The sequence below is a fragment of the Lepidochelys kempii genome, chromosome 7, assembly GCF_965140265.1.
Source record: "Lepidochelys kempii isolate rLepKem1 chromosome 7, rLepKem1.hap2, whole genome shotgun sequence".
NCBI lineage: Eukaryota > Metazoa > Chordata > Testudines > Cheloniidae > Lepidochelys > Lepidochelys kempii.
The window spans coordinates 53,377,360-53,392,461 of NC_133262.1; the positions used below are offsets into that span (position 1 = coordinate 53,377,360).

Genomic DNA, 15,102 nt, shown 5'->3' on the forward strand with positions numbered 1-15,102 from the left:
CATTGCCTTCAGTGGGAATACACACATAGAACGTGGCCCTTTATCACCATGCAGGACAGAGTGTGCCGTCTTTAACTGCATTGCTTTTGCTGCTTCTGATATTACTGTTGTCGAGAGACCATCAGCTAGCCAAAGCTCAAGCAGCAGGTGTTATTCTTTCAGATGAGAAGTGCAAGTATCATACATAGTACATTCCCCTAAGATGGTTAAAGCCAAAGGTGTAGATTATCCAGCAGAGACAGAGGTGGGGGAGAGAGACTGTAAAATATTGGGGAAAAACCAAACAATTGCAAAGTTCCCAAGCCAGATAAGGTAGATGACATACATGCACCATTACAGGACGTAAACAAGGTTTCAGGGGTCATGCTGCTGGCAAGGTGCTAGTCAGTGCTCCTCTTTCAAAGCTTAGTATGCCAACGAGAAAGTTATTTTAACCTAGAAACAAATTCAGGAAAGCTGTGAGGAGGGTACTCAACAAGCTTACTGTACGTGAGAGGACTCCAGTGATTTCAGGCTCCAAGACTCTGTGCAAAGCCTCTGGGACGGGAGGCACCAGTGGAGGTGGCGGTGAGAATGATGGCAGTTTCTGGCAAATTGGGGGCGAGATGCCAGGTGAGGAGGGCAGATAGTGATGGTGGGGACCCCTCTGGAGGTGAGGGGGAATGAAATCGTCTAGTGTCGGAAAAGTCAGAGGTGAGCCAGTAGGAACGGTCTCAGGGAACGTGGCACCTTGCCCCAAAGGTACCAAAGGCGGTGGCGGAGTGCTGGAGCTGCCTTCTTGCTCTCTGTCTGTGTTAACCTGGAGGAGTGGGACTACTATAATCTCAGGCTGAGCTGTGGTGGTAGAAATGACATCCTGTGGGAAATAAGGTGGGGTTACGCAAAGGGGCAATCCATCTTTCGTGGGTGCACATCCCAGCACTGCAAGGGTAGTGACAGGCTGGCATGCATCCAAGCCACTGGACATTCCTTCCTCAGAGCGAGCTATGCCCTTAGAGATGTTCTGTTTACCGGCCAAAGGCTCCGTGAACACACTGGATAAGGCATGCCAGTTTTTTCCCCCTGTCCTTTAATTCTCGATTGAACCACAAGCAGTTCATCTGCATTGCAGCACTTGCTACAGGTACACCTACCTAAACAGGAATATTTCCCATTGCTGACCCCCTCACCAATTGATTTGAGCCTGCAAACACGCACACATCACACAAACATACTCTTCAGACTTTGGAGGGAAAGTGAGAGGTTATCGAATAGCAGATGACAAGAATCAAACTACACAAGAGTGACCTGCGTGCAGAAATTAAGAAGAGGTGAATACAGAGGGGACACTGTACGAATTAGAGAACCGTTCGCACGACTGAAAGAAAACAAAGTTATGAAGAAAACATGTACCATGCTGCGTCCCTTCACCTTGTACAGATGCTGCTGCTGCTGCTGCTGCGTAAGGTAAGGTTCCTTTCTCATCCTGTCCCCACTGCCAGCCGTACTCTGGGGCTCTAGTACTTTGTCCCTCACAGCCTGAGGAGGTGGAGACTGAGTCCTGGAGGAATGGCTTCTACCATAGCTAACTGCGTCTTTACTGAGGACAATGTTAAAGTATGGCCTGGGAGGGACAGGAGGAGGGGGAGGAAGAGATTTTCCAGCATCTGTTACAGAGGAAACAATGTTGGTGGCTGGTGCTTGAGTGACCTCAGTTCCCAAACGGGGGCTCTCTGTTTGGTCATGTGCAATGCTGGTGGAATTTTCAGATGCAGCTGAGCAAGTGCTGTTAGATAAACAAGCCACATATAGACTGCTGACCTTTTTATCTGCTTTAGTCCCATACGTGGAATTCATTCCAGCTTCACTACTAGGATCTGCCCTGGCAGGGTTTTGATGTTTGGATGAAGAGTCTGATAACAAGGAGCTACTTCCCGAAAGTGACTGCCCAGCATGCACCACGTCCTTGGGAATCAAATTGGCTGATTGGGGATGCCCTGCGGAAAAGCATGGCTTCTCACTGGGGACTGTTGCAAAGGGTGCAGGTGATGAGGAATAACACTGCCTGCTGCAACTTGGTGACACATGCTGTGTATAAGGCTTGGGTGCATTCAGGTACACACAGTCCATTATGGGCACTGGCAGCAGGTTGGTTACTTTCATGTCAGTGCGAGGGTGCCATGCAAAGCTCTCCTCTTTTGGAAGAGGAGGACGGGGAGGGGAAAGGGCCTGTCCAATCAGATTCAAGGGAAGGAGGAGGAATCAGCACCAAATGAAGGGAAAAAGAAAAAAAATTGAAAGAATGAAGTCGGTCATTAGACTTGGGTTAACAGGATTGAATTCAATGAGAACAACATAAGAAGGCCATCCTGGGTCAGACCAAAGGTCCATCTAGCCCAGTATCCTGTCTTTCGACAGTGGCCAATGCCAGGTGCCCCAGAAGGAATGAATAGAACAGGTAATCATCAAGTGAACCATCCCCTGTTGTTCATTCCCAGTTTCTGGCAAACTGAGGCTAGGGACACCATCCCTATCCATCCTGGCTAATAGCCATTGATGGACCTATCCTCCATGAACTTATCTAGTTCTTTTTTGAACCCTGTTATAGTCTTGGCCTTCACACCATCCTCTGGCAAGGAGTTCCACAGGTTGACTGCGCGTTGTGTGAAAAAATACTTCTTTTGTTTGTTTTAAATCTACTTTCTCTTAATTTCATTTGGTGACCCCTAGTTCTTGTGTTATGAGAAGGACTAAATAACACTTCCTTATTTACTTTCTCCACACCAGTCATGATTTTATATACCTCCATCATATCCCCCCTTAATCGTCTCTTTTCCAAGCTGAAAAGTCCCAGTCTTATTAATCTCTCCTCATATGGCAGCCATTCCATACCCCTAATCATTTTTGTTGCCCTTTTCTGAACATTTGCCAATTCCAATATATCTTTTTTGAGATGGGTGACGACATCTGCATGCAGTATTCAAGATATGGGCATATCATGGATTTATATAGAGGCAATATGATATTTTCTGTCTTATTATCTATCCCTTTCTTAACGATTCCCAACATTCTGTTTATTTTTTTGACTGCCGCTGCACACTGAATGGATGTTTTCAGAGAACTATCCACAATGACTCCAAAACTTTCTTGAGTGGCAATAGCGAATTTAGACCCTATCATTTTATATGTATAGTTGCAATTATGTTTTCCAATGTGCATTATTTTGCATTTATCCACTTTTTAAACAATGCCCTTTTGCCTCTCACTGCTTCTTTTACTTTGTTGTTTAGCCACAAGCTAACCACAAGTTAACAAGCTAACATGGAATCGTCAAGCCCGGCACTCAACTTGCTCGCTCTCAATGCTGCTCGTTGGGGTATGAAAATGTTTTCCAGCTTTCAAGTTCAAACCTATGAAGAGCATCTCACTTTGCTTTCAGGGCTAACCTTACTCTGGGTACCGCAGGGATCAGCCTGGGTACCCAAGCTCCTAACATTCCCCAGGAACTTTGAAATGCAGATCTGACCATCAGAACCAGACTCTGTGTTCCATGACCCCTGGCTCAAGCACTCCTCAGCTTCGGGCACATTCGGATCCAGCAGGAAATATGAATTCTACAGCTCAGGCCCTTCTCTACAGCACACTAAGCAAATTGCTGAAATCTGATTTGGTGCCTCTGCTAATGCGAAACCATACCGCAGTGACCTACTATACTGTGGTTGTTCCACTATACAGAGAGGTCAAATAAAAAAAGTCTCATTTACTTTTGCCAAAGGCTGACACCCCACTTCCCTTCTAAAAAGATCCCTCATTCACAAAGCACCCTCAGAAAAACAGAACAATTTAGATCTACAGTGGAATTGGGTTCCCAGAAACTTGTCTTTAGAGTGAAGCCTTCTGATAGCGAAATCATTTTCCTAGAGAAGCAAAAAGAAACTCCTTCATTGTTTCAGTGCGTCGCAACATACAGATTGCAACTCTAGAGCAGCGTGGAGATTGCAATTCCAGTTAGAGCAAATCTTTGCTTAGAGCCAAATTATTCTGTAGCAAAAGAAGTGGCTTTACTACATGGACGTTTCACTGTATTTATTTACAGCTGCAGGTAACTGTAAATCACCATCCGTTAGAAGGAAAACGACTAGAATGCCAGCCTACAGGATAGGGATTGCCTCTAGTCTTCTTTGAAGGCTTTAACAGCTCAGAACTTTATTGCCTTGATCAATGTTCTCTTTTAAAATTCATCACCCTAGGCAGCTTTGGGGCAGCTCCTATTCTCGCTTGTACTGGTATAAAATCCAGAGTAACCCCACAGATTTCAGAGTTGCAGTAGCCATCCTATCAATGTTATGCTAAACAGAGGCACTTGAGCTGGGGTGGGGAGGAAGGCAGTACAGCACTCGCAGTGAGTGGCCCTTGGCTCTAGCATGGGCTTCCCCACTGGTCCAAAATAGCTCGAGTCTGCTGACTGTCTGGGCATGATGTAAGGCGCATGTATTTACGCTGGCTGCTGTGGAGATGGTCAGGGAGGGGAATGCGGTCTTCTGGGGGTGGTTTAATTTTATTGTTTTTGTAATTTCTGGCAGGGGCTCCCTGAGCTTTGGATAGGCCCTTTTTTATCCTTGGTTTACAGCTCACTGAATAAATCAGGAGTTGCCATGGAGAGCCAGCCAGCAGCCACCCTGGTTATCACACCGGGATACCGCAGATACAGCTGGGCGACTGGAAAAATACTGCCGCATTCCAGATGCTACAGAGTGGCAAGTTGCTTGTTAACAGTGACCATGGTACTCCACATTTACATCCATGTGGCTGAGAGCAGAATTTAGCCCTGTTTTATTTGACATTAGTTTAAGTGCCCTCAGGACTCTTCTAAAAACAGCACTCTGTGAAACTAAAACTGAGCTATCTCTGTTCACTTATATGCCCAATAACTAACTGCGAAACAGCTACATGTCTCATGCAGGAAGCAGCTCACTCTTTTAGTGCTTCATTACTTCTTATGTCCTCGGCTGACTGGTGCCCTCTTCATCTTTCACTTAACATTTCAGGCGCAGTGTCTGATCCGTGGCTTTGCCAAGAGCTTGCCACGATTAAAGCAATTGCCCTGTACTAGGGATAAGATTTTAATGGGCCTCCATTTCACATCTAACAGAGCAGTAATAGATGCCATTCTTCAAGAAGGCAGTTTATAAAGAAGGGTTGCTCAGGTTTTCCCATCCCATTGAATTCAACCTGAAAATTGCATCCATGCACACTGGTAACCCATCCATAGGTTAGCATTTCTCTTTGCTTGGCAGACCAATCCCAACACTTCAGATTAGATTTGGGAGGAAAATAACCTTTCCAATATGACAGGTTTCAGAGTAACAGCCGTGTTAGTCTGTATTCCCAAAAAGAAAAGGAGTACTTGTGGCACCTTAGAGACTAACCAATTTATTTGAGCATAAGCTTTTGTGAGCTACAGCTCACTTCATCGGATGCATACTGTGGAAACTGCAGAAGACATTATATACACAGAGACCATGAAACAATACCTCCTCCCACCCCACTCTCCTGCTGGTAATAGCTTATCTAAAGTGATCACTCTCCTTACAATGTGTATGATAATCAAGTTGGGCCATTTCCAGCACAAATCCAGGTTTTCTCACCCTCTGTTTCATGGTCTCTGTGTATATAATGTCTTCTGCAGTTTCCACAGTATGCATCCGATGAAGTGAGCTGTAGCTCACAAAAGCTTATGCTCAAATAAATTGGTTAGTCTCTAAGGTGCCACAAGTACTCCTTTTCTTTCCAATATGGGCTGACAAAAGATTATATCATTTCTAGTGTTAAAGTGACAAGGCCTTCTCCAGACATTTTTTAAGGCCACTCTGTGGGTTTAGGAAGTTTAATTCTCCATTCAGCCACCTGCAGTTGGAAGGTCAGAGTGCATACAGAAAAGACATACAATAATTGATCACTACCTCTTGGCTGAGCCTTCCCACACAAACAATGCTGAATGGTACTTTGCCCTGCTATAGCCACCAAGGAGCTCAGCATGCTTTAACACATATTAATGAATTAAAGAATTCACAGCACTCCTGGGAAAGACGCATTCTCTACATTTTGCACATAGGAAAAATGAAGGCACAGAGACTTACCCAAGCCTGCGAATTGAACACAGGTCTCCTGACTCTGAATCCTGTGCTTGACCCCTCAAGAAAAGCCTCAGATCTTCTGGAAAGATGCTTACCTGTGGTTTGCCCTCTGAGGAGAGGTTGGGACGCACACTTCTATAGCCCTTGGCAGCCAGAGAAGATGGCTGGATATCTCCATTAGAGGATAACCTCCAATCATCTAAAAGGGGAAGGAGAACTTCAGGTCTGAGGGAATTCACTCTAGCTAGATGGGGAACAAGGAGAGGGGACCTGTTGCTTTTTGCTGGGCAACAAGAAATACATTGGGGAAACAACAAAACAAAGCAACAAGCATGTGTACCTGTTTCTGGTTTTCCTGTCTCCAGAGCTATGTGTGCTGCAGAGAGGAGGGAAGGAAGAATGGAAAAATAAGGGGAAAAAATAAACTGTTACATTTACAGCAAACATGTACCCACTGAACTCAACATTCAGGCTACTTCAATACACACACACACAATGCTTTCTGACAGGGATGCCAAATTGCCATAGAAACTGGTCCTAAACATGATGCCCTCACAGTTTCTGACCTTTGTAAACACAAGGCGATTCATTCAGAGCAATGAAGAAACAATTGGTCATTGACATTCAGCTGAGCTATCTGCTCTCGTGCTGCAGTTTGGAGTCCAAATGCCCCACACACAGCTAAAAATGCAGGGTCTCAGTGTTAAGCCATGATGTCGGCTGGATAACCATAGCTATCCTTTCTAATACTGCCGCATGAGAATACCTGGTGCAGAGACCCATTGACAAATAAGATGTCTATTTTGCGAGAACGGGTGGGGGTACAACACATGATCCCATTTTACAGCCCAGTCCCTGTGGCTAGTGGCACCGAGGCTATCTTCCCTTCGCCCACTGAGTTCCTCCCCCTCTTTCCACATTAGCCGTTTTGGCCGCTCACGTACTGTGCAAAGAGCTCTTCCAGCTCCAACATGCATTTCATAAAGTGATTGAGGGAGTCAGCTAAAGAAGTATTAATGAGCTCATTTCCATAGTAATGGGCTCATTGCCATTCACGCTGCTGGAAATTTATGAAGCCACCAGCAGGAAGGGTAGGCAAAGGGGGCGGGGGTGAGAAAGCAGAGAATGGAGAGAATGAAAGAAGGAGAGGTCATGGTTGGATCAGGAGGGGAGGAGAAGGGGGAGGTAGAAAGCAGGGCATTAGGGCTGGAAAGAATAGAATCACCCTTTCCTAACAACAGGTCCTGTAATTACATGTGTTTCACTTTCAGGGGAGAAGCTGAATAACCCTAACTTTTAATAGCATCTTCCCTTTGGGAGTTCATTCTATATGCAAAATCCAAGGTGCAGGCAGGGTTAGTGATGCTTTACTTGTCTCCTGTAATTAAGTAATTACACATCTGCTATTTAAAGACAGCAGAAGTCTATGGCGACACTGTCAACTTGGGACGCCATCCCAGGGGCCTTGACTACAGCAAAAAAATGAATGCCATTGCTGCAGCGACTGCACCAGGACACTTCCCATCCCCCGCAGTGGCCCAGGATAAAAGAAGGAACACAAAGGCCTACCTGGGAAAACAGGATGATTTTTTGCGCACTCCTGCCAGCAACACAAAGCAACAAATATGCTTTTTCTCCAAGTGGTGTATAAGTGGTTGTGAAACTCACACTCAGAGGTTCTGGGGCTTTGTCTTCCTCGAGCAGCTTGCCCCATGTAAGAGATTTAGGAGTCTGCTTTTGCTCAGGTCTTTAGCGCCAGTGGGAGGGGCTCATGCTTTTAGCACTGAAAGCCTGGACTCAAGCGCCATGTGGGGTCAGTTACAATTGTTGTATCTTATGTTCAGGGCCATCCCTAGCAATTCTGGGGCCCTACGCAACCCCCTCCCCACCCCGTGCATGTGTGTGTTGGGGGGGGGCAGGCCTCTGCTGGGGGGGGAAGCAGGGAGGCTGGCCCCAGGCCTCCTCATGGGGGTGGCTGGCTTGGGGGGCAGGGGGAACCACCCCCCAGCACTCACTGGCAGCGCGGCTGAGGATGGGTTGCTGCACTCCCACTGCTGGTGAGTGCAGGCCCAGCCCAGCTACAGAGCTCAGGGTAGTGGGGCTGGGGTGGAGCAGGGGCGGGGCTGGGCAGGGAAGGGGCGGAGCAGGGGTGGGAAGAGGCAGGGCTGGGGTGGAGCAGGGGTGGGGGCCTGGGGAAGAGTCGGAGCAGGGGCTGGAGCTGTGCGCAGCTGTGCAGGGCACCGGGAAATTTGGTGCCCCAAATTTCCTGGTGCCCTACGCTGCTGCGTGTTTTGCATATGGGTAAGGACGGCCCTGCTTATGTTTAACCTTTTACATACTAGACTTACTTTCTGACTGCTGGACATCCTGAGAACATGGGGGACTGATACTTGGCCTTTCCTCAGAGGCTGGAGATGCCCGTAGGGTCACGGTCCCTTTTCCAGTGCAGACTTTAGTGGGATCCTTGTCTAAAGAAAACACACACAAAGGAGATGTTTTGGAGCTACTGGAAGCCATCATAGTTCTATGGCAGTATGCTGGTGGCTCTGGAGTAATTCTAACATGGCTGTCCTGAGTTCTAATTTTTATGCAGATGAACATTAGCTTTGATTTTAAAACATTAAGTAATAACAGCAGTTATATATTTAAAAAATAAGTAAGATAACTGATGAACACACAAATAAAGTTCTGAGTCAGTGTAACTCAGCTAGGAAAGTGGCAAGACCTGCTGGCTCTTTGGAATAAATTTCACAGGTTTGTTTGCTTTACTAGGCCTGGTCTACACTCAGATTTTGTATCAGTATAAATTTTATATCACAATAATTTCACCCACACTGGGGTTGTTGTACCACTTTAAATATGCCGGTACGAAGTAACATAACTTGTGTGTGTAGACAAGGCCTCAGCAGTGAGATCCATGCTGGATTGATGGAGAATGAAGATGTATAGTTATCCAGAATAAGGGATAAAGCCCAGGCAGTGCAGCGCATACCTCCCACACCCTGCCCTCTTACTGTGCCATACCCACGAGATCACCTTATAGGATCAGAAAGAAGTAGTTCAAAATACAACCACTAAGGTCACCTTCCTTCCCCATCACTCAGATCACACCAGCCCTTTGGAGGCAAAGATCTTAGGCATGTGCTTAACCGTCCACATTTGAATCATCCCACTGAAGTCCATGGTCTACTCATGTGCTTGCAGTTTGTGCCCAGGTGCTCCTTCTAGACCCATCCTTCCCCAAGCCAGTGGTGTCTATACTGCAGATACAGGTGACCTAGCTAAAACTCAGTTACAACCTCATTGTATTGTCCTCGAATCCAGTTACAAATATGGTTCCAGTGTGTAGCAGGGACTAGAGTCTGACAGTTCTTCACACTCAGGTCAATACCTTGGACGCTCACTGGCCCGGTACCAGAGTTCATGTGCTTTTCCAACAGCCATTCCAGTATCTTTTGTTATTATATGCAAATTGAAAAATGCATGCCCAGCCCAACACTGATTCAATCACTGAACATCTTTCCTTGTGTTTGACTCAATGGTAGTGCCAGGCCTGACCTTACCCATTATCATCTAGGGGTAGGGGTCGATTTACAAAACGCACAAGTGGCAATTAGACGCCTAATCTGGGAGTTAGGTTATTAAAAATCTCCAACTTAGTCCCCAGTGTTTTGATTCTATAACAGTTTTTACTAGATCTACCAGAATGTGAATGTGGTTTTATGAATTATACTGTCAAATGGGTCATGAAAACTAGCCAAAACTCAGCCAAAACCCCCAAATCTGAGCAACCCTAAACTTTGGGCTTTGAAACTTCCAAATCAGGATCCAAAGATGCATATTTTTGCAGATTGTTATTTATTATTAATTATTTGTATTACCATAGCACCCAGGAGCACCGGTTGTGGGCCAAGACACCACCATGCTACACGCTGTACCAACACAGAAGAAAAAGGCCCCTAAGAGCAAACAGTCTAAGTTGAGGCTGTGTCACTTTTTAAAAATTAGCTCTTGTTTTCAATTTAAAGAGTCTTCCCTTGCAGTGCTGGAAACTGCAGCTAGTAGAAAATTTTCCAATGGAACAATTTTCTATCAGAAAATGGTGTTTTGATGCAACCAAAACATTTCATTTCAGCTTTATTGTTTTGACTTTTATATTATGTACTGTAAGTTATAATACAAAAGTCCAAAGATTTTGACTTTTATATTATAGGTCACTTAATATCACACCGATGCAACTGCAACAAAATATTTTTGGAATATTTCACTTTGCAAAAATAAAAATGCAGTACTTGACTTTATACCCTGATATGGCACAAAATCAGATTTTGAGATCTCAGAATTTCCCACCCATTTTTTAAGCAGCTCTACTGGAAATAATGACAGGTTTCAGAGTAGCAGCCGTGTTAGTCTGTATTCGCAAAAAGAAAAGGAGTACTAGTGGCACCTTAGAGACGAACCAATATATTTGAGCATATGCTCAAATAAATTGGTTAGTCTCTAAGGTACCACTAGTACTCCTTTTCTTTCTACTGGAAATACAAACACTGAGCATTGTGCTAGTGTGTCAGAACCAGCAAGTGAAAATGACTAGAAATGACAGGGAGAGTTGGTTAGTCTGGTTTCACTGTCCAAACTCAGCAAAGTGCTAAAAGGGTTAATGGGGAAGCTTTCACTTTATCATGGCAAGAGAGGAAGGATGTGTGTGTGTGAGTGAGAGAAAAAGCAATAGAGATGCCGAACGAAGATTGAACCTGCAAAATAAAATCTCTGATGTCTGTTTACTTCTGTATGGACCTAAGACATACAGGAAATATTTTAGACTCTTCAGGAGTTTGGTTTAAAATGAGGTTACAACAGTAATGTTCATACCAAGCATTAGCAGAAGAGTTTACATAGATCCCAAATTCAAATATGCTTAATTATGCCTGCAGAGAAACTGGATTATTGAGAACTATGAATTGTGTCATCATGGTTTAACTCTATTAGCTGTTGATGAAATCTATAGCACTGGAAAACAGTGAAAAAAGGATGAAGCTGAAAACTATCTTAACAAGGGGGTGAGGCAGAAAGAGTGGATGATGGCCTACTAATGCGTTTTGAAAAAAAGATACCTGTAGGTAGCATTAGGTCAGGAGAACTTTTCACTTTCTTCACGGGGATTATTTTAACGGCAGAAATAGAGCGTGCACATAAAGGGACGTCAATGGCTGCAAACACAAAAGTGTAGTTGGTGCATCCAGAAGGGAAGAACACAATTAAGGAAACATGCCACAAAGCTTTCTAAAGTACTTGGGAAACCAGGAATGACAATAGCAGGAAATTTCATATACAAAAGCAGTCCAGAGAGCAGTGATGCAATCATTAAAAATAGCCCCTCATTCATCCTAATTCAGGATGTGTATCTGTTGTGCAGGGTACAGTACTGCTTAGTGAACTGACTGAGTCCTGGCTGCCAATATACTGTGAGGGAAGAGAATCTCAAACGTTCGTTTTCAAATGACAGAACTAAAGTTTAGTATAAACCTTTAGCCAAGATGCTACATATATTACATGCAAAGATAAACAATCTTAAAATTGCAGAGTTAAAATTATGCTGAGTGAGGAAACAAACAGATTAAGATTCTGAGAATAACATTGACTGGTCATTGTGCACAAATCCTATGTTTTTGATGTGTATATTTTATGACATCAATAGCAGGGAGTAGAGAATTGTGACCAGGAGTCTCGAAAAGGATCCAGAATCAGAGGGTACCATCAAGGTATCCAGTCTTGAGAGATCCATTCAGCCAAGCAGCAAATCAGATGGATTCTGTTTAAACTTCTTTTTTCTGCACACTAATTTTATCAGAAACACTGGATTTTACCAACAAACACTGAACATTGTCTTAGAGGTATTTTTCTCTGTTATGCAGCACTGTGCAAAATTCTAGCACTTGTTGAAAATTTCTAAAGGTTGCTCACTTCTCCAAAGCATCTGGTTCGTCCTCCCCTACTCTTCCTAATGTGGCCTTGAATGAGCAGTACTGAACTGTATCCTCATGGGGCACAGGCAAAGTTAGTGATGGGTGAAACTCAAGAGGTTCAGCTGGGATAAAACATCTGAGAGGAAATCATGGTGCTGGTGAAGTCAATGGGAGTTTTGCTATTGACTTCAGCGTAGCCAGGATTTTACCTCTAGGATCTGACCTTGTAAGGCCTCTGCATACAGAACACTCATTGATTTCAAAAGGTTGGAAGCCTCCCTGAGCTTTATCCAAAACTGCTTTTGGTCTGTAATGTTAGACTCAGAAGAACAGCTTCTTCTTGTGGTGGTCTTGTGGCACTTTGGCTGTGGTTCTGGATAAAACCTGAAAATGCAGAGGCTGCCCCAGAATGGAAAGGTACCGAGAGGAATGATGTGGGGAAGAACTTGGCTGAATTCTTTCAAACCTCAAGAAAGGTTGACTTCCAGTTTGGGGCACGGTTCTGAGCTAATTTGTATTAGAAGTGAGCTTAAATCAGAGACTATTATCCACCCCCTCAATGGACTTCAAGGGGAGGTTTGGACACACTGCAACCCTGTTCCAAAACTGCCTTTGGTTTGGGGAATAACCGCACTAACAAGGTTTTGTAAAAGCAAAATATAGACTCTGCTAAGCTCTTGTTCTGTTTCACTCTGAACCAGCTCATTCATTCACTTATAATAAATACACTGCCTGTCATAAAAAGCCATCAAAGGAGAGGAAAGGACATGAATACCAGAGCAGAAGCCTAGGGTAAAAATCTTCCCACCACAAATACACTAATAAAAAAAAAATCTAATCATGCAAGGCCAGGTTCCAAAGCCTATTGGAAAGGCTCATGTTCTTCAGTGAGTCTGGGATCAGGCCCTTGCTGACAAAGATAGTTTTCCTTAAAACATGAATGTTAATTTAATACTGGGTCGGTCCCCTCATGCTGTAGTTGCAGCCGGGCACAGTAAGACACTGTAATGATTCAACTGCGGGGAAATAGATGCGCCACTCCAACTGACATGCAGGGGGAGCTGCAGAGATTCTTTTGAATGTATTTGACTCACCTTGCTCTTGTCCATCGCTGCTTGACATCAGCCCATTGACCACGGTTTTCACAACATCAACTTCTTGTTCTGAAAGACAAAGGGAAAGCCGGAGCACCCTAAGATAAGTGAGCTCACACTGACCGCATTGCAGGGCCTGACAATATTCAGGATTTCAAAAAAAGCATTTCCACTGTCTACAGCAGAAATACAGGAGACATGCGAGAAAGGAACAGGACAGGGAATAGTAAAACACTGTGGATATACATGTAGTTTATTAAGCTTAACAAGTGGCAGCAATAAACTTAACCGTGAAATCTGTGATATAATTTAATCGTTGACAACAAAAGGATGACATGGGTCAAAAATCACTCACAGGTACACAGGTATTATGAGGTGGGCGTCTGCCAGCCTGCTGCAAGTGGAGTGTGTTGATACCATGCTTACCCACATGCCCAGTGTGAGCTGATCACCAGATCTAGGGACAGAAATTCACTTCCACTCTCATCCTTGCCCATTGAGACGGAGCTCCTGGGGGCAGGGACTGTTTGTGTGTTTGTACAGCACCTAACACAACCGAGTTCCAGCCCAGACAGAGGCCTCTAGACACCACCATAAAAAAAATTAAATACCCACCCAATCACTATTTGCTAATCAGTTACCCTCATACAAACCCACAGGAGATCAAGGGTCTGCCCAGGTGCCCGGTACTATTTCAGAAGTATCTTCTAAAGTGACACTCAAGGCTGTCCTAGGCTAGCGGCAATGGGGACCCTAAACCAATGGTCCCCTAACTGTGGGGCGCATCCCCTTAGGGGGTTGTAGAGGACTGTTGGGAGGGTGCACAGTGGGGCCTGGGCCAGCCCCCACGGCGGCGGGGAGAGAGCCACCCAGTCCTGCTCTGCCCCCAGCCCAGCTCTGCCCATATTCCCTCTCCACCTCCAGCCAAGCTCTGCTTCTAGCCCCAACTCCTCCTCATCCCGTTCTGCCCCCAGCTCCACCTTCAGCCCAAGCTCCAGGGCTGCGCCAGCTGTGCTATAAAGGGGACGGTGGGGGCGTGGACAGATTCCAGTATGGGGAGTGGTGCGACAGGAAAAATTTGGGCATCACTGTCCTAAACAGACCAACTGCTAAAACTAAATGAAACTCAGTAGTTTGGGGTCACCGAATTTTGTGGGATCCTTTTTCTGGTTCGAATCTCCCGAGTTTGAGAGATGAATGAAGTTCAAAGGGGAAGAGCCGGATTGTGCCAGGTCTCAGGTCAATACAATACATGGGCCCAAGCTCATGGAAAGGGGAGAGTTTCAAAGCTCAGCTGGGGTCAGGCAGCCTAGCTCCCACAGAGTCAAAGGGGGCAAGCTGACTGACCCCAGCTCAGGATCGGTCCTTCCTTTTCTTGTCATCTTGATGCTGATACAGGCTGCAGAGGGGAATGACAACCTGAAACCAGGGTTTGTTTTTTATTATGAAAACTTCTTGTGGTCTTCGACAGTGGAATCCCACACAGGAATGGTCGATTCAGAGAGAACAGATAAAGACACAAAACAGTCACAGCATTAGAACTGGACAGGAGGATTTCTGTAGTTAAAGGCAGGCATGCGAGGAGCAGTGACTTACCAGAGCTCATTGTGCCAGAGGAATTTGTCTTCTGCACTTCCAGGTTCTGGTTTTCTCTGTTTAAATGAAAGAGAGAATCATACCATGATGCTGTTTGTGTGTTTACACTGATGGAAGCTTACAGCACCCTTCTTGCAGATTGTGTGCTGGCTCCCCAACCTCCTCTCCCCACAGGCTTGTGAAACCCTGTTCCAGAGATAGGCCACAATCTTCTCCTGAGCGTTGTCTGGAAAACCAGCTGTCATATACACCTATCTTTGCCTCCTTGGACAACAGCAGGCATGACCTAGAGTAGCACTGAGCACCCTTCGCTCTCTCTGAAGCCAGGCC

General features: G+C 45.2%; 1 protein-coding gene across 50 annotated transcripts in view; it reads right to left on the minus strand.

Moving 5' to 3' along the window:
* SORBS1 (sorbin and SH3 domain containing 1) overlaps window positions 1-15,102 on the minus strand; it is a 263,699-nt gene that overhangs the window by 83,448 nt on the left and 165,149 nt on the right. For 29 of the 50 annotated variants that reach the window (XM_073352785.1, XM_073352771.1, XM_073352772.1 and 26 more), the window contains 8 exons: window positions 14,773-14,828; window positions 13,177-13,245; window positions 11,231-11,326; window positions 8,465-8,584; window positions 6,457-6,492; window positions 6,212-6,360; window positions 1,411-2,208; window positions 485-856 (listed from right to left, as the gene is read on the minus strand). In XM_073352785.1, coding sequence (XP_073208886.1) covers window positions 485-856; window positions 1,411-2,208; window positions 6,212-6,360; window positions 6,457-6,492; window positions 8,465-8,584; window positions 11,231-11,326; window positions 13,177-13,245; window positions 14,773-14,782 — 1,650 coding nt within the window. In that variant the 5' untranslated portion in view covers window positions 14,783-14,828. The remainder of the gene's footprint in view (window positions 1-484; window positions 857-1,410; window positions 2,209-6,211; window positions 6,361-6,456; window positions 6,493-8,464; window positions 8,585-11,230; window positions 11,327-13,176; window positions 13,246-14,772; window positions 14,829-15,102) is intronic. The other 21 variants (XM_073352805.1, XM_073352806.1, XM_073352807.1 and 18 more) reach the window with 7 other exon arrangements.